Below are 20224 nucleotides of genomic sequence, written 5' to 3'. Positions count from 1 at the left end.
GGACAGGTACATTTAACAGTCATAGCTGTAAAGGAGTTTCTGGTAAGTTAGAAACTAAGTAGACAGATACATATTTCTACAACACTTTCAGTTATTCAGCTGAAAAAAAAAACAAAAAAAAACGAATTTCCGTCTGTAAATACACACATCAAAATTAGTTTTACGTCACTTCGGTTCCGGGAGTTCCGGAACCTGTACAGAAAACTGGAACAGAGATCAGTATAAACTTTTTATTGATCATGAAAACCACACATTGCATGTTGTTTCACCATGCCGCGAGACCTTCAGAGGTAATGGTCCAGATTGCTGTACACACCGGTACTTCTAATGCCCAGTAGCACGTCCTCTTGCGTTGATACATACCTGTATTCGTCGTGGCATACTATCCACAAGTTCATCAACGCACTGTTGGTCCAGATTGTCCCACTCCTCAACGGCGATTCGACGTAGAGCCCTCAGAGTGGTTGGTGGGTCACGTCGTCCATAAACAGCCCTTTTCTATCTATCCCACGCATGTTCCATAGGGTTCATGTCCGGAGAACATGCTGGCCATTCTAGTCGAGCGATGTCGTTATTCTGAAGGAAATCCGACGATCGTCTGGTTGAAGGCATATGTGACACTCATGGGTGAAGAGAACGTGATGCCAATCCTAAGCGGTCCATTCGGCATGTTGTTGGGCCCATCTGTACCGCGCTGCATGGTGTCGTGGTTGCAAAGATGGACTTCGCCATGGACGTCTGGAGTGAAGTTGCGCATCATGCACCTATTACTCACAGTTTCCTCCGAGCCATAATACGTAGGTAGGGGTCATCCAGTGCAGCAGTAGCCCTTAGGTCGGCCTGAGCGAGGCATGCAGTCGACAGTTCCAGTCTCTTTGTATCTCCTCCATGTCCGAACAACATCGCTTTGGTTTCCTCCGGGACGCCTGTACACTCCCCTTGTTGAGAGCCCTTCCTAGCACAAAGTAACAATGCGGACGCGATCGAACCGCGGTATTGACCGTCTATGCATAGTTGAACTACAGACAACGCGAGCAGTGTACCTTCTTCCTGGTGAAATGAGTGTAACTGATCGGCTGTCTGACCCCCTCCGTCTAATAGGCGCTGTTCATGCATGATTGTTTACAACTTCGGGCGAGTTTAGTGACATCTCTGAACAATCAAAGGGACTTTTGTCTGTGACAGAACATCCACAGCCAACGTCTGTCTTCAGGAGTTCTGAGTACCGGAGTGATACAAAACATTTTTTGATGTGTGTATAATGTCTCACTCCGCCCGAGAACAACGCACAGAACGTTAATATAACCATGTGAAACTGTCAGGAAAAACTTCTTCTCTGAGATATTGTTCAACTCGCAAAACACAGTCGCACATTCTTCGAACTTGGTGAACATCAGAGAACCATTCTGCATTTTTATCGTTTAGTGGTAGGTTCGTATTGTAACACCAAGTCCCGTAACTCTTTTCAGAAAAGGACTGTCCGCGTTTTTCATTTCAATAAAGACGCAACAGGTGCCTACGCCTTGTTGCTTATGTTCGGGAGCCAGGCGTAGGACACAAACTTTGCACACATTTTTACATTCTTGAAAACATTCTGATGAGTGTCTCGAACACTTGACTAAGAAATGATCAGTTCGTTGCTCCATTGCGATTCGTGACACAATACTGGCACACTACGGTCGCACGTCCACAGATTAACACTGCCTGCTAACTGGTCGAATGAACATCTGTAGTTTGCAGTTATTAGTTCAAGCTGCCAACGTAGATGCTGTGCTGACATTGCTTATATGCCAGGAATAAAACCAGTCTCGGAACTTTTTGGACGGACAGTGTGTATACAAAACCACATCAGAGACTGTGCCCACAGCCAGAGATCAAACGCCAGAGCACATCAACCTGTCCGTAGTGTAATCAGTCAGAAATCCGAGGTCTGATGAGCAGAGCCCGAAACGTGTGGTAAACTAGAGTATGAACGTCAGTCAAGGTAGACACAACACTGGCGTGACTAGACGGTGCTTATTCCGGAGTCCTTGCGAGAGGCGTTGCCTATTGGAGCCTACTAAAGCTCTGTATAGGGCGACACAGAGCCTCACACGGCACTGTCTCTGGCGGTGTCCGCAGCAGCTGCTGCAGTTAGGCACAGACGGTGCCCTTGGCTTTAAGGCTCGTCCAGTCAACTGGCGATTCTTAGTGGACTGTTTTGCAGAAGTTTTTGACAAGCTTTTTATGTTTTCGAGAGTGCTAATGAATACGAATTTTCAAAATCCCACCACAATTTCAGAAACCGGTCTAAAATGAATAAAAAACAAGTCGAGTGGGACTTCTTTGAGTTTTACGATTACAATTCAGAAATGACAATTTTCGGCAGAGTTAACTATTTATGAAAATAAAGAGCATAAATTTCCTACGAACTACAGGGTGTTACAAAAAGGTACGGCCAAACTTTCAGGAAACATTCCTCACACACAAATAAAGAAAAGATGTTGCGTGGACATGTGTCCGGAAACGCTTAATTTCCATGTAAGAGCTCATTTTAGTTTCGTCAGTATGTACTGTACTTCCTCGATTCACCGCCAGTTGGCCCAATTGAAGGAAGGTAATGTTGACTTCGGTGCTTGTGCTGACATGCGACTCATTGCTCTACAGTACTAGCATCAAGCACATCAGTACGTAGCATCAACAGCACGGGGCAATAGCCGTGGCGCGGCACGTTTGTATCGAGACAGATTTCCAGAACGAAGGTGTCCCGACAGGAAGACGTTCGAAGCAATTGATCGGCGTCTTAGGGAGCACGGAACATTCTAGCCTATGACTCGCGACTGGGGAAGACCTAGAATGACGAGGACACCTGCAATGGACGAGGCAATACTTCGTGCAGTTGACGATAACCCTAATGTCAGCGTCAGAGAAGTTGCTGCTGTACAAGGTAACATTGACCACGTCACTGTATGGAGAGTGCTACGGGAGAACCAGTTGTTTCCGTACCATGTACAGCGTGTGCAGGCACTATCAGCAGCTGATTGGCCTCCACTGGCGCGAAATTTGAACAGACATTATCTCTCAGATGTAGAAGCACGCCTACCAACTTTCGATAATGTCGCACAGCTCTTTCTTGGGGTGGCAGTTTTTTCCCGTCAGCGTATAATGCACACTGATGATTGTGTTTTAGCCCTGCGTCACCGTGCCAGTAACGTCGCCTAACGGCAAGTCACGACGCTAACACTACTAACGGTAAATATCGTACCGCACAGCTTCACATAATTCCTGTAACGTTGGGTAACCCATACTGTAAATAGTTCCTGTCGACACTGGCTCAAATAGCGAAAGCTTAATTGTAACCACTCTGTACAGATATACACTACTGGCCATTAAAATTGCTACACCACGACGATGACGTGCTACAGACGCGAAATTTAACCGACAGGAAGAAGATGTTGTGATATGCTAATGATTAGCTTTTCAGAGCATTCACACAAGGTTGGCACCGGTGGTGACACCTACAACGTGCTGACATGAGGAAAGTTTTTAACCGATTTCTCATACACAAACAGCAGTTGACCAGCGTTGCGTGGTGAAACGTTGTTGTGATGCCTCGTGTAAGGAGGAGAAATGCGTACCATCACGTTTTCGACTTTGATAAAGGTCGGATTGTAGCCTATCGTACCTGCGGTTTATAGTATCGCGACATTGCTGCTCGCGATGGTCGAGATCCAATGACTGTTAGCAGAATATGGAATCGGTGAATTCAGGAGGGTAATAATGAACGCCGTGCTGGATCCCAACGGCCTCGTATCACTAGCAGTCGAGATGACAGGCATCTTATCCGCATGGCTGAGTCAACAGATGGGGACGTTTGCAAGACAATAACAATCTGCACGAACAGTTCGACGACGTTTGCAGCAGCATAGACTATCAGCTCGGAGACCATGGATGCGGTTCCCCTTGCCGCTGCATCACAGACAGGAGCGCCTGCGATGGTGTACTCAACGATGAACATGGGTGCACGAATGGACGAATCCAGGTTCTGTTTACAGCATCATGATGGTGGCATCCGTGTTTGGCGACATCGCGGTGAACGCACATTGGAAGCGTGTATTCGTCATCGCCGTACTGGCGTATCACCCGGCGTGATGGTATGGGCTGCCAATGGTTTCACGTCTCGGTCACCTCTTGTTCACAATGACGGCACTTTGAACAGTGGCCAGCACATTCTCCAGATTTCTCACCAATTGAAAACGTCTGGTCAATGGTGGTCGAGCAACTGGCTCGTCACAATACGCCAGTCACTACTCTTGATGAACTGTGGCATCGTGTTGAAGCTGCATGGGCGGCTGTACATGTACACGCCATCCAAGCTCTGTTTGACTCAATGCCCAGGCGTATCAAGGCCGTTATTACGGCCAGAGGTGGTTATTCTGGGTACTGATTTCACAGGATTGCGTGAAAATGTAATCACATGTCAGTTGTAGTGTAATATATTTGTCCAATGAATACCCGTTTATCATCTGCATATATTCTTGGTGTAGCAATTTTAATGGCCAGTAGTGTATGACAGATAGCCCATGGTAATTAACGTGTTGTGCTTTCAGGTGCAAGGATAATAATAATAGTAACATTAAATTTGTGCTACGGGGATACGTCACTGACATTCTGCGTCCTCGTGTGTTACATCTCATGCGACAGCATCGTGACGTCATCTCTCAACAGGGCAATGATTGTTCACACACGGGACGCACCTCTACGAACTATATGCGCTACTTTGAGGTAGTTGCGTTGCCAGCAATATCCCCAGATCCGTCCTCAACCAATGTGTGCGTCCAACTTGCTCAACTTTGTTCCCGTGTCGTAACCGGAATATCAAGGACCAGTTACAACAATTGTGGGCATGCTTGCTTGAGGAAAGGTTTTATGGGGGCCACGTCATAAGTGAGCTCATCCTACCAAGATGTTTGTAAAGGTGACTCGATTTTGTAGTCACCGAAATAACATGACATACCTCTTCAAGGTGTGCAAGATGTATGAGACAGTCGAAATACTTTAAGACTTCAAGAAGAATTTAATTATTCCAATCACAAAGAAAGCAGGTGCTGTTGCGAAGTTACCGAACTATAAGCTTAGTAAGCCATGACTGCAAAATACTAAGACGAATTCTTCATGGAAGAATGGAAAAACTGGTGGAAACCGATCTCGGGGAAGACCAGTTTGGATACCGGAGAAATGTAGGAACACACGAGCCAATACTGACCCGACGACTTCTATTAGAAGATAGATTAAGGAATGGAAAATATAGGTTTATAGTATTTATAGACTTAGAGAAAGCTTTTGACAAAGTTGGGTGGAAAAATCTCTTTGAAATTCTGAAGGTAGCAGTGGTAAAGTATAGGAAGCGAAAGGCTATGTACAACTTGTACAGTAACCAGACGGCTGTTATAAATGTCGAGGGGCGTGAAAGGGAAACGGTGGTTGACGAGGGAGTGAGGCAGGGTTGTAGCCTATCCCCGATGTTGTTCAGCTTGTACCATGAGCAAGCAGTAAAGCAAATAAAAGAAAAGTTTAGAGTAGGAATTAAAGTTCAGGGAGAAGAGATAAAAACTTTGCAATTTGTTGATGACACTTTAAGGACTAGGAAGAGCTGTTAAACGTGATGGACATTGTCTTGAAAGGAGGATATAAGCAAAATAAGGATAATGGAATGTAGTCGATTCAAATTAGGCGATGTTGAAGGACTTATATTAGGAAACGAGGCATTTAAAGTAGTAGATGAGTTTTGTTATTTGAGCAGTAGAAAAAATGTTCAAATGTATGTGAAATCTTATGGGACTTAGCTGCTAAGGTCATCAGTCCCTAAGCTTACACACTACTTAACCTAAACTATCCTAAGGACAAACACACACACCCATGCCCGAGGGAGGACTCGAACCTTCGCCGGGATCAGCCACACAGTCCATGACTGCAGCGCCGTTCACCGCTCGGCTAATCCCTAGCGGCTGAGCAGTAGAGTAACTGATGATGGACGAAGTAGAGAGGATATAAAATGTAGACTGGCAATGGAAAGAATTGTATTTCTGAAAAACAGAAATTTGCTAACAACGAATACAGATTTAAGTACTAGGAAGTCTTTTCAGAAAGTAATTGTATGGAGTGTAGCCATGTATGGAAGTGAAACATGGCTGTTAAAAGGGAGTAGAAGCTTTTGAAATGTGCTACAGAAGAATGAAGAGGCTTGTACAGGGTAGACTAGCATCTAGATCTGCATCGAACCAGTCTTCGGACTGAAGACCACAGCAGAAACAAATAACAACTCTCTCAACCTGTGAAGTTTCATTTCATTTCCTCCTCCCCATCTGGATGCTTCACGTTTTTTTGTCAGCCAGTGTCCTAGACTTCGCTGACGGATGCGGAATCGCGTGCAACGTAGGCGGCATGCTGGCCTGGCGAGTAAAAGCTTAGGTTGCAACTCGGTGGGCTGGGGTAGTGGGGGGATGGCAAGGTGCCTGAAGGAGGCCGGGCTGGTCCGCAAGATTGTGCACAATTCCACGGCTCGGCATGCCAACTGGGCTGGCCTGTGTAGTGTATGCGCTAAGCCGCTGGTACACACTGGTCTGGCTGGAATTGCATTGTGCATGGCTGTCATGCCCTTGGCATATGCTGTAAACGGTAACCTCTTCTGAGGGAGGGAATACCACCGTGTGCAATTGCTGCACGTTTAAAATGGAGCCCCATATTCTGTCTCGCCAGGCTGGAGTACTCACCCAGTATTGCCGGCGGGGGAGGCGGCGTGATGAACGGCGGGCCGCCTGTACTGGCCTCGTCATTGTCCCAGTCGTCGCCCTCCTGAAGCAAAACGAAATAATCGTCAGTCACTGCTAGTACGCAGATCGCTAAGTAGTGTAGATAGCCACCAGAGGCTTGTGGAACATTTATGTTGTTGGCAGCTGAGATAGAATCGTATGTATAGTGTGTCCTGTAGTTAACATCATTTCATTCTTATGAAGTGCTGGTCTGGACCAAGCGAATTAAAATGCATCGCCACAAAGTGTGTGTACAGCGCCAGTGGAGAGCTGTATGAGTGCTTCCAACTGTATATAACAGTCTAGCCACATTAATGCGACTACCTCCTGCGTTCGGCATCAAACTGCAATAAGCACTCGCAGGCTATCACTGATAATGGAGGATGTATAAAATGTGACGGGGGACGCGGAAAACAATGCAGTCATTTCTCTGTATGTCCATCTTTTTAGAGATGGTTGTGGGACTCTGCTGTTCGATAAAAAATGTCAAATTAAAACCTTCCAGTCGTCAAATTTCCAACCTTATTTTATTTGGCAACCAGTTCCAGCGTTTTACTACGTCAAGCCCCTGACCGACGTGAATGAAGAATCTACCTCGGTTGTGATCAAAACAGGGAACAGCAGTACTGGTGCCGGCCGCTGTGGCCGAGCGGTTCTCGGCGCTTCAGTCTGGGACCGCGCGACCGCTACGGTCGCAGGTTCGAATCCTGCCTCGGGCATGGATGTGTGTGATGTTCTTACGTTAGCTGGGTTTAAGAACACTACTGGCCATTAAAATTTCTACACCACGAAGATGTGCTACAGACGCGAAATTTAACCGAGAGGAAGAAGTTGCGATGATATTCAAATGATTATCTTTTCAGAGCATTCACACAAGGTAGGCGCCGGTGGCGACACCTACAACCTGCTGACGCGAGGAAAGTTTCCAACCGATTTCTCATGTACAAACAGCAGCTGACCGGCGTTGCCTGGTTAAACGTTGTTGTGATGCCTCGTGTAAGGAGGAGAAATGCTTACCGTCACGTTTCCGACTTTGATAAAGGTCGGATTGTAGCCTATCGCGATTGCGGTTTATCGTATCGCGACATCGCTGCTAGCGTTGGTCGAGATCCAATGACTTATCAGAATATGGGAATCGGTGGGTTCATGAGGGTAATACGGAACGCCGTGCTGGATCCCAACGGCCTCGTATCACTAGCAGTCGAGATGACAGGCATCTTATCCCCATGGCTGTAACTGATCGTGCAGCCACTTCTCGATCCCTGAGTCAACAGATGGGGACGTTTGCAAGGCAACAACCATCTGCACGAACAGTTCGACGACGTTTGCAGCAGCATGGACTATCAGCTCGGAGGCCATGGCTGCGGTTACCCTTGACGCTGCATCACAGACAGGAACGCCTGCGATGGTGTACTCAACGACGAACCTGGGTGCACGAATGGCAAAACGTCATTTTTTCGGATGAATCCAGGTTCTGTTTACAGCATCATGATCGTCGCATCCGTGTTTGGCGACATTGCGGTGAATGCAGATTGGAAGCGTGTATTCGTCATCGCCATACTGTCGTATCACCGCATGTTGCAGGTCCTGTACGGGCCTTTGTGGATACAGAAAATGTTCGACTGCTGCCCTGGCCAGCACATTCTCCAGATCTCTCACCAGTTGAAAAGGTCTGGTCAATAGTGGCCGAGCAACTGGCTAGTCACAATACGCCAGTCACTACTCTTGATGAACTGTGGTATCGTGTTGAAGCTGCATGGGCAACTGTACCTGTACACGCCATCCAAGCTCTGTTTGACTCAATGCCCAGGCGTATCAAGGCCGTCATTACGGCCAGATGTGGTTGTTCTGGGTACTGATGTATCAGGATGTATGCACGCATATTACGTGAAAATGTAATCACATGTCAGTTCTAGTATAATATATCTGTCCAATGAATAACCGTTTATCATCTGCATTTCTTCTTGGTGTAGCAATTTTAATGGCCAGTAGTGTAGTTCTAAGTCCTAGGGGACTGATGACCTCAGATGTTAAGTCCCATAGTGCTCAGAGCCATTTGAACCATTTTTTAGTAATACTGGTATCAGTAGATATTTGCTACAGTGATCACTTCAACCATCATTTGCCGACTCAGTAGGCACCAGTCATTGTTCTAATGTGCAAACAGCGATTTATCTGGCGTTCTAAACGGTATGGTCATTGGCTTTCAGGGAAAGAATGAAAGCATTTCAGAAATGGCTAAGTTTGTAAACTGTTTCCGTGCCGCCATGGTTAAAGTATACTGTGCATGACAAAATGGCGATATCCAAAACCGGCACCGAGGCAACTGTAGTGCACTGTTGAGCAACTGACAGCCTGCATAAACTAAAGGGGCTACCAACAGTGTCTCCTCAACGACCGTTCAGCGAACGTTGCTGCATGTGGTCCCCGCAGTAGGCACCTGGTTCATGCCCCCATGCTGACTGCAGTTAATCTGCGAAGACGACTGGAATTTGCACGCCACTGTCGCTACTGGACTTCCGATGACTGGCGACAGGCGCCATTTTCAGACGAATGACCTTTTATGCTCCATCGGACGTTGGCTTACAGGGCCCTGCAACAATCTTCGGACGGGACCGGGCAGGTGGAGGGAGCGTTATGGTCTGGGGAATATTTTAGTGGCATTTACTGGGTGATCTCGATATTCTGGAAGGCACAACAAGCAGGTATGTATCTGTCCTTGGAGACCACGTCCACCCTCACACGCAGTTTGCAACGTGTCACACAGCTCGCGATGTACATGTGTGGTTCGAAGAGCACCATGATGGGTTACCGTACTGTCCTGGCCACCAAACTCCCGGATTTAAACCCAGTCGAGAATCTGTGGGACCACCTCGATCGGGCCTTTCGCTGCAATGATCCTCAGGCGAGAAATCTAGGGCAGTTGGCCACGGCACTGGAATCGACCTGGCTCCCCATCCTCGTGGGTACCTTCCACAAGCTCACTGGCTCCCTTCGTGAACGTCTCGCAGCAGCCCGCACTGCAAGAGGTAGTTATTCGGTCATTTGGCAGGTCGTCGACTAATGGTAGTTGTCAGTGTACATACACTACTGGCCATTAAAATTGCTACACCACGAAGATGACGTGCTACAGTCGCGAAATTTAACCGACAGGAAGAAGATGCTGTGATATGCAAATGACTAGCTTTTCAGATCATTCACACAAGGTTGGCGCCGGTGGCGACACCTACAACGTGCTGACATGAGGAAAGTTTCCAACCGATTTCTCATACACAAACAGCAGTTGACCAGCGTTGCCTGGTGAAACGTTGTTGTGATGCCTCGTGTAAGGAGGAGAAATGCGTACCATCACGTTTCCGACTTTGATAAAGGTCGGATTGTAGCCTATCGCGATTGCGGTTTATCGTATCGCGACATTGCTGCTCGCGTTGGACGAGAACCAATGACTGTTAGCAGAACTCGGTGGGTTCAGGAGGGTAATACGGTAATACGGAACGCCGTTCTGGATCCCAACGGCCTTGCATCACTAGCAGTCGAGATGACAGGCATCTTATCTGCACGGCCTTAACGGATCGTGCAGCCACGTCTCGACCCCTGACTCAATAGATGGGGACGTTTGCAAGACAACAACCATCTGCACGAACAGTTCGACGAAGTTTGCAGCAGCATGGACTAGCAGCTCGGAGACCATGGCTGCGGTGACCCTTGACGCTGTATCACAGACAGGAGCGCCTGCGATGGTGTACTCAACGACGAACCTGGGTGCACGAATGGCAAAACGTCATTTTTTCGGGTGAATCCAGGTTCTGTTTACAGCATCATGATGATCGCATCCGTGTTTGGCGACATCGCGGTGAACGCACATTGGAAGCGTGTATTCGTCATCGCCATACTGGCGTATCACCCGGCGTGATGGTATGGGATGCCATTGGTTACACGTCTCGGTCACCTCTTGTTCGCATTGACGGCACTTTGAACAGTGGGCGTTACATTTCAGATGTGTTACGACCCGTGGCTCTACCTTTCATTCGATCCCTGCGAAGCCCAACATTTCAGCAGGATTATGCACGACCACAATTTGCAGGTCCTGTATGGGCCTCTCTGGATACAGAAAATGTTCGACTGCTGCCCTGGCCAGCACATTCTCCTGATCTCTCACCAACTGAAAACGTCTGGTCAATGGTGGCCGAGCAACTGGCTCGTCACAATACGCCAGTCACTACTCTTGATGAACTGTGGTATCGTGTTGAAGCTGCATGGGCAGCAGTACCTGTACACGCCATCCAAGCTCTGTTTGACTCAATGCCCAGGCGTATCACGGCCGTTATTACGGCCAGAGATGGTTGTTCTGGGTACTGATTTCTCAGGATCTATGCACCCAAATTGCGCGAAAATGTAATCACATGTCAGTTCTAGTATAATGTATTTGTCCAATGAATACCTGTTTATCATCTACATTTTTTCTTGGTGTAGCAATTTTAATGGCCAGTGGTGTATTTCAAGCAATATGCTTAGGTATAAGATTAGATCTTTGACGAATTGTATCAAGTGCGACCACAGAGTTTTAAATGTCATATGATGCATGCGCAGTGGTAAAAAAACTTGTAATGTTTGCTTTCATTTCGCTAGGAATCATGATAGTAAGTAATGTGTATGTAATACGTTGATTGGATTTATGCCTAAATTCATGGCTGACTTAACGTTCTCGTCTTTGGTGGTGCTAAGGCCTCCTCCTGTGCAGACGGCGAGGAATCTGCTTTATTGTTTGCATATGACGTGAAACAGGACTGGAAACGAGAATGATGTCCTCTTAACATTGTAAAATATGCATTGGCGCACATCATGGTGAGGGCGGAATTGGATGTGAAGATCACAATTGTCAAGTAAATAAATACAATAAAAATTCAGACGGAACACGTTGTTTATGAAATACTCTAGGACTGTAGACAAAAGTAAACAGAAAATAATTCAAGAGAATAATCAACAAAAACAATTATTGTGGTTTATGGTTAGTTAAAAGCCAATACTGAGAAGCAACAGATGGTAAATTTCACGGGTTAGTATTTGGAATAAAAGACAGGCTACGATTCAATGGAAATATAAAATGTGATAGTGATGCAGTTATGGTGCATCGGATTAGAGAGGGTTGCAGTACGAAAGTGACGGGTTTGACACTGGTAGCAAGTAAAGAGGCAATAACTTTGAGCGTTATATGTTTGAACTAGGCTTGTGTGCCACATGGAAATATAACCGACATTGTACAGTGCATGATGTGGTCGACTTCTGGAGCGTCTTACGAGCAGGTACAATGCGAAATTTGCTCCACTGCCAAAGAATGTGCAACCCACAAAGAATAAATCGGTCCACTTTAATATTGTTTCGGAATATAATGGTTCAAATGGCTCTGAGCACTATGCGACTTAACTTCTGAGGTCATCAGTCGCCTAGAACTTAGAACTAATTAAACCTTACTAACCTAAGGATATCACACACATCCATGTCCGAGGCAGGATTGGAACCTGCGACCGTAGCGGTCGCTCGGTTCCAGACCTTAGCGCCTAGAACCGCACGGCCACTCCGGCCGGCGAATATAATGTAAACTGTAGATGTAGACAGGCCGAATTCCTCAATTGATGGAATATATGGGCTGGAAGAACGGTAGACAATATGTACTCGCCCAAAATGATAGTACACTGAAAAACAAATGAGGCATGTTCACTATCAGGACACGTATTTCCGCACTGCGACTCTCCTCAGCTACTGAAATCGAAGGCTTGCTTGAGTTGGAGCGTTTTAGTGGCTGAAATTAGCCCTCTGAATTTCTCTGAACCTACTAGACGTGGCGGAATGATGTAGTCAGTTTTCTTCAAAGATGCGGCTGTCAATTCTAGAGACAAATTGCGATGAAAAACTAGTAACCAATTTTCCTCAGAATCGTATCCTTTTGATAACTGATTAAGAGGTATCGAAAACATGTCAGAAAAAACTCAAAACTCTTGATAAAAATATTTGATTAAAGTCTTGAGCAACAGAACAAGAATGAGTAAGTCTAAATATGCAAGGGAACATTTTATGATTCACCCGCTCAGAGTCTCAGATAGAAGAGCCGGCCGAAGTGGCCGTGCGGTTAAAGGCGCTGCAGTCTGGAACCGCAAGACCGCTACGGTCGCAGGTTCGAATCCTGCCTCGGGCATGGATGTTTGTGATGTCCTTGCCGGCCGAAGTGGCCGTGCGGTTAAAGGCGCTGCAGTCTGGAACCGCAAGACCGCTACGGTCGCAGGTTCGAATCCTGCCTCGGGCATGGATGTTTGTGATGTCCTTAGGTTAGTTAGGTTTAACTAGTTCTAAGTTCTAGGGGACTAATGACCTCAGCAGTTGAGTCCCATAGTGCTCAGAGCCATTTGAACCATTTTTTTGTGATGTCCTTAGGTTAGTTAGGTTTAACTAGTTCTAAGTTCTAGGGGACTAATGACCTCAGCAGTTGAGTCCCATAGTGCTCAGAGCCATTTCAACCATTTTTCTCAGATAGAAGAGCATTTGTTGTACCTCTGTAGGTTTTCATAACCGTCTTCAATGAAGAAAAAGCGAAGAAGATTAGACGTTAATGCCCGTAAACAACGATGTCATTAGAGACAAAGCGCAAGCTCAGATTAGGGAAGGATGGGGATGGAAATTGGCCATGCCCTTTCAAGGGAACCATCCCAGCAATTACCTCGAACGATTCAGAGAACTCAGGGAAACCTAAATCTCCATGGCCGGACAGGGATTTGGACCGTCGTCCTTCCGAATACGAGTCCAGTACGCTGTCAATTGCGCCAGCTCGCTCGGTAGTTGTCACTGGAGGTAATACATTCTAGGTTGTTAGGCTGCATCATGTTATTCAGACTTCTTGTTCACAATCAACGTTCAGCTGTTCAGCTAAGCAGAGACACCAGAAAATCCTGAGGCAGATTTCAGCAGATGGGTCGAAGTTTCTATTGTGAGGAAGGAATGTGAAGAGGCAGATAATGCCAAGAAGATTTAGCTTTTTGTTTTTAGTATCCTTAGTATCATACGCGGAGTAGCCTTAGGCACATTTGATGGGAGAGGTAACAGACATCAAAAGCACAGAATATGGACGGCCAGTATAAATTTGATTCCAGCAGATAGTCTCGAGAAACTTCGTAGAAGCTGGTCGATTTTGAAATTCGTTAAGCAGAATGCAAGAAACATTGGTGAGTTGGTTGAGCTTGGTACTTTGTGGATCCTCATTCTGAGAGTCTATGGATATACTGGTCCAAGTGAAAGGTGCACTGTGACGATTTGTCCGTTAACTCATTTTTGCAGATTCTATACGCCATCATCCGGCTAAAGATGGAACTCTCAGGGAAGACAATGTTATCTGTAACACATGACAATTGTTGAAACATTATGTGATTGCCCTACCATTTTAAATCATTCACTAGCCGAGCAGTCGCTCAGAAACAGCTACAGTTAGCAAATAACGTCCTGTGACGTGACGTGTTTATCGTGGAAACGCCGTCAGAGATACAGTGAACTACTGACTTTGAAAGCCGCTGCGCGAAAGGGGGACAAAAGAAGATCATTTTTACACATTCTTGCCCGCATCTCGTGGTCGTGCGGTAGCGTTCTCGCTTCCCACGCCCGGGTTCCCGGGTTCGATTCCCGGCGGGGTCAGGGATTTTCTCTGCCTCGTGATGGCTGGGTGTTGTGTGATGTCCTTAGGTTAGTTAGGTTTAAGTAGTTCTAAGTTCTAGGGGACTGATGACCATAGATGTTAAGTCCCATAGTGCTCAGAGCCATTTGAACACATTCTTTTGATGTACGAGATATTCTCGATGAACAGTTACTCACTCTTCTATCTCTCGTAATTTGTGTCGGACACGCATGTCTTGCCACTGTATTATTACTGTTTAAAAAAATATTATTTTAGTGTAATGTGAAAGTACCATACTGCATAGCAATAGATTCATGTGAGAAGCTGTATTGTACGACGTGCATCTGGAAATGTTAAAAGATGTAATATCGGTATATATCGACTGCCATAAATTCAAAGTTAAATGGAACTTATGTATGGACTAATTATTTAGTATAGAACCTATGTCTAACAACTTTATGACCATACATATTTAATTTTCTTTTATGTTTCTGCAAATTTTGATTGTTCACAGTCACAAATTGTTACGTCGAAATCGGACGGAAGTTGCATACGGCGAAATAGTTTCTCCGCAACTTACTCTACTGGTAAATGCGTGATAAACTTCGGTCCCTTAGGAAATTCATGTTGAGCTATTCAAAAACAATTATATTTTCAATAGTCATTTAGCCCTGACCAGTAAAGGTATTCAAAACCACTGCAATAACTAGTTATGTCTATTGGCCTAAAATACAATATATATCAATATGTGCTTTTCTCTGCAAATATATTTCCACCGCCATTTATAGCTGTATGTTAATGCACAAAAGTAAATACATTGTTATAATGTTTAACAGATCCTGGAGGAACTCATCCCAGTTTTTTTGCAGGTAAGCATTTGTAAGATCAGGCTGTACGTGTTCTGTCATTCTGCTGACGTAGCCATTCAATCGGACATGCGGTGCACTTGTAACCTTCACGTATTTTTGAAAGGAGCGTTGGAAGAAGAAATATTAGAGCTTAACGTCCCGCCCAACAGCACAGTCATTAGAGACGGAACACACGTTCGGATAACGAAAAGACGTGGAAGGAAATCGGTTGTACAATTTTCGAAGGAACCATCCCGGCATTTGCCTAAAGCGGTTGGGAAACCTAAATCTGGATGGCCAGAGCGGACTTGAGCCGTCGTCCCCAGGTTGCGAGTCCAGTGTGGTAACCACTTGCGCATCTCGCTCGCCAGGATGATTCGAATTCAGCGTCTCGAGAGATGCCGACTTCATTTGCGACTGGGAGCTAAATCAATTTAACGAGAAGGAACAGTCGCAGGAACAGTCATAGCATTCGATTCAAGTGATTTGGGGGAAACAGTGAAGTTCTGAAGCCAGTCCGCCTCGGTGGCTGCGGGTTCAGCGCGGCAGGTTCCTGACCGAAGAGACGTTAGTTCGGATCCCGAGCTGGTCGGATATTTTCTCCGTTTGGGGACTGGGTGCTGCGTTGTTCTTACTTTCGTGTTGTCGTGGCTGACGAGAAAATCTTCTCCAAAACACTGTCGCATCATCTTTCCGTTATTGAGACGGTTGAATGGGTGCGAACCGTAAGCCAATAGATTGAAATTAAAGACAGAGACAGAGAGAGAGAGAGAGAGAGAGAGAGAGAGAGAGAAAGAGAGAGAGAGGTGAAGAAAGAAAAAATCTTGAAACCTGTCGGCTAAACCACGATTTAATCACCTATCCTCCACGACAACAGCCAAATATCACAGCCGCTGCACATCCTTCTGGCAGGTACACATACTAGATTACTCGTGCAATCTTCAATCAAACGACTTAGACAACATCTAGCGAGTGGGCGGAGTGGTCAAATTCGGAGAGTTTTCAAGTAGATCGTGCATATAGAAACAATAAGATAGCTAAAGTCAGAGCGTTAGAAGCAAACCATCATGCGGTAAGTAAGCGTTAGTACTGCAATAAGTTTGTGCCGAGATGGTTAATGGCGGCGATATCATCAGCAGGTTGTTATGAAGTGTGCCGCCATCTGCAGGTGCCGCGCCGAATCACTCACGAGGAAGTCGTCCTGCGGCTCCACGGAATTCAGCGCCTGCAACAAGAGCAGCATGTGGAAGATTACACGGCCAAAGTTCCTGATCAGTATGACGAACATAATCGAATTATTTGTGCAAGTCAAGGGCGCTAATGGCGCATCGTGCATATATGTTTTGCATCTTAGAATAGTTGGCGATCAACCGAGTGACATTAAATCATATTTTTTAAGAAAACAAAGTGAATATAATTCAGATATGTACCTGGTGATCAAAACGTCAGTATAAATCTGACAACTGAATAAATCACGGAATAATGTAGATAGAGAGGTACAAATTGACACACATGCTTGGAGTGACATGGGGTTTCATTAGAACCAAAAAAATACAAAGTTAGAAAAATGCCCGACAGATGGCGCTTCATCTGATCAGAATAGCAATAATTAGCATAACAAAGTAAGACAAAGCAAAGATGATGTTCTTTACAGTAAATGCTCAATATTTACAGCATCATTCCTCAACAATAGTTGTAGTCGAGGACTAATGTTGTGAACAGCACTGTAAAGCATGTCCGGAGTTACGATGTGGCATTGGCGTCGGATGTTGTCTTTCAGTATCCCTAGAGATGTCGGTCGATCACGATACACTTGCGACTTCAGGTAACCCCAAAGCCAATAATCTCACGGACTGAGGTCTGGGGACCTGGGAGGCCAAGCATGACGAAAGTGGCGGCTGAGCACACGATCATCACCAAACGTCGCGCGCAAGAGATCTTTCACGCGTCTAGCAATATGGGGTGTTTTTTTTTTTGTTCTAATAAAACCCCATGTCATTCCAAGCATGTGTGTCAATTTTTACCTCTCTATCTACGTTATTCCGTGGTTTATTAAGTTTTCAAATTTATACTGACTTTTTAATCACCCGGTACATAGACGCCAAGCAGCTCAAATGAAATAGAGTCCATTCCTAGTTCGCGATAGGTCAATTTGTTGGTATTCAAGTATAGAGAAGGAATGAATGAAAAATTAAGATTTAACGTGCTGTCGATGACGAGATGATTAAAGTCGAAGAAGTCTAAATGTAATTCACACATCGACGTGAAAACCAGCCCAGAAAAAAATATTCTATTAAAGGTTCAGAGCTTCAGGTGAGGAACACTTTTAGTATGTGGCCAGCAGAAACAGCACTAATGTCAAGTGCCCATAAAAAAGAAACCCACTCGGAACCAGTGATATCAAAGCGTGTCTACAGTGAGAATGAATCCAGGCTTACCTCAGTACCTCAGCCAGGTCCCACGCAAATCATGACGCCTGCACTAGAGATTTTCAACACTAAATGAGTGATTGATATAAATCTGCAGTCCGCATGCACTCGTACAATATTTGGTGCTGAGTGCATAATATCAGTATCATCTACTGTCGTTTGTACTCCTTTGTTATGGAAACGCCGGCCTTGGTGGCCGAGCGGTTCAAGGCGCTACAGTCTGGAACCGCGCGACCGCTACGGTCGCAGGTTCGAATCCTGCCTCGGGCATGGATGTGTGTGATGTCCTTAGGTTAGTTAGGTTTAAGTAGTTCTAAGTCTAGGGGACTGATGACCTTAGAAGTTAAGTCCCATAGTGCTCAGAGCCATTTGAACAATTTTTTTGTTATGGAAACACAGAAACGAACACACTTGGTACCACTCTGAGCAAGCCTGTATTTCTCAACTTTTAGCATCGGGATCGTTACACGAGTTGTATGTTTTCGGAGGTGATATGGTTCCTGAGTTCCCTTTGAAACGTGGACTGTTGGGGAAAGCCTTCTATTAGAAAAGTCGTTCAAATAAATTATCTTTACGCAAGTTACGCAAGGTATTAGTCGCTGGCGAGATGTAGAGATACACTATCACGGTTTTCGTTTGTTATGAATGCCACCTTCTTTCGATGTATGGAGAACGAATATCTATAAGCAGTACTTTGGAAGTGTAGCGTAACAGTCCAGCGTCAGTGTGGCAAAATTACGAACAGCGAGCCCGAGTAGCCTGTAGGCAAAGAACACTCGGGTTTCCGGGATCGTTCGAGCTAGATATATCACGACATCTCTGCCTGCACTAATGCTATGAATCTGATGCGTCAATTTAATTGCAATTTCAATGCCGTATCATAACAGTAATTTATGGTGAGATAGCTGCTTGCAAATGTACACTGGTGTAATATTTGATTTGCAGAAGTTTCAGATTTATAGATGCACCGACTTTGTGACCGAGGTTAAATACGTTGTTCAAAGCAAGAGGCTTTGTTTGATGTTTAGCAATCAATACTGGTATTTTATTTATACATCCGTGAATGTAGACAATGTAATACACACATTAAAAAAAAGTTTTGCATCACCTCGGTTCCGAAAGTTCCTGAACTTTTACAGAAAACTGGAATAGAGATAAACATAAACGTCATTTCGGCCCTTTCCATTGCTCATGAAAACCACACATTGCATGTTGTACCACCATACAGCGATACCTTCAGAAGTAGTGGTCCAGGCTTCTGTACAACCGGTACCTCTAATACTCAGTAGGACGTCCTCTTGCATTGACGCATGCCTGTATTCGTCGTGGCATACTATCCACAAGTTCATCAACGCACTGTTGGTCCAGATTGTCTCACTCCTCGATGACGATTCGGGTAGATCCCTCAGAGTGGATGCTGGGTCAGGTCTTCCACAAACAGCCCTTTTCAATCTATTCCCAGGCATGTTCGATAGGGTTCATATCTGGAGAACATGCTGGCCACTCTAGTCAAGTGATGTCGTTATCATGAAGGGAGTTGAGCCGTGCGTGGCTCGTGTTCGTGCCATCTCTCTCTTTTACATTTTGTTTTTACTCTACTGTCACCTCGACTGTTAATTAATTACTGGTGTTACTGACTTGCTGCCTTGCCTGCCCGTGAGTGGCAGCAGCAGGGCTTAAGCCCTGGCGTAGTATCTTTGCTGACTGCTATTACTTTTCGGCTGTCGTGTGTTCGAAGTTAGTTCATATCTGGTAGTGAGTTGCAACGAGCCAGGAGTGGAGTTCGGACCTGGCAGTTGGTCAGTTGGGACGCGGCAGGAGTCGGTGCGGTTGGAGCTGCAGTGAGTGATGAACATGGTTTCAATAGGGACGGTCTTCGTTGATCGTCGGTTGGTCGTCTTACCGGAAGACGTGACTGCTCACCGATCGTTAATGGATTGGCGATGTGTGTGCGTCTCAACTCGTGGTTCATTCTCGTCACTGTATAGTCACTGCTTTTACCATTGGTCGCGTTCTTCGTCCAAGTGTTTGTGATATTGTGTATCGCTTGCGATGTCGACTGCCCAGTTATTTTAGTGCTGTTTCCGTGCAGATGTGTAGCAGTTGGTCGATTGGCGCAGTCACGGCGTAGCACCAATGGGGCATGCCGCGTAAGGAAGGTGCGGATAGCCATTACTTGCCCGACTATTGTCGACACGCGTTTGCGTGGGGACGACTTTGATTGACCGTCGGTCTGTGATGATGATGATGTTTTGGTTTGTGGGGCGCTCAACTGCGTGGTTATCAGCGCCCGTACAAGTATCCAATCTTTGCTCACTCAAATTTCGCCACTTTCCTGGATGATGATGAAATGATGAGGACAACACAAACACCCAGTCATCTCGAGGCAGGTGAAAATCCCTGACCTCGCCGGGAATCGAACCCGGGACCCCGTGCTCGGGAAGCGAGAACGCTACCGCGAGACCACGAGCGGCGGACGACCGTCGGTCGTTCGTCTCG

At 45.8% G+C, this 20224-nt stretch overlaps 1 protein-coding gene across 2 annotated transcripts in view; it reads right to left on the bottom strand.

Annotated features, from left to right (window-relative positions):
* LOC124605346 (collagen alpha-1(XVIII) chain-like) overlaps positions 1-20224 on the bottom strand; it is a 650709-nt gene that overhangs the window by 138328 nt on the left and 492157 nt on the right. For both annotated transcript variants that reach the window (XM_047136964.1, XM_047136965.1), the window contains exons 7-8: positions 16486-16521; positions 6753-6834 (exon numbers count right to left, since the gene is read on the bottom strand). In XM_047136964.1, coding sequence (XP_046992920.1) covers positions 6753-6834; positions 16486-16521 — 118 coding nt within the window. The remainder of the gene's footprint in view (positions 1-6752; positions 6835-16485; positions 16522-20224) is intronic.

Source organism: Schistocerca americana, chromosome 3 (assembly GCF_021461395.2).
Source record: "Schistocerca americana isolate TAMUIC-IGC-003095 chromosome 3, iqSchAmer2.1, whole genome shotgun sequence".
NCBI classification, from domain to species: domain Eukaryota; kingdom Metazoa; phylum Arthropoda; class Insecta; order Orthoptera; family Acrididae; genus Schistocerca; species Schistocerca americana.
The sequence above is the reverse complement of the archived record's forward strand: the minus strand, read 5'-3'. Positions and strand labels throughout refer to the sequence as shown.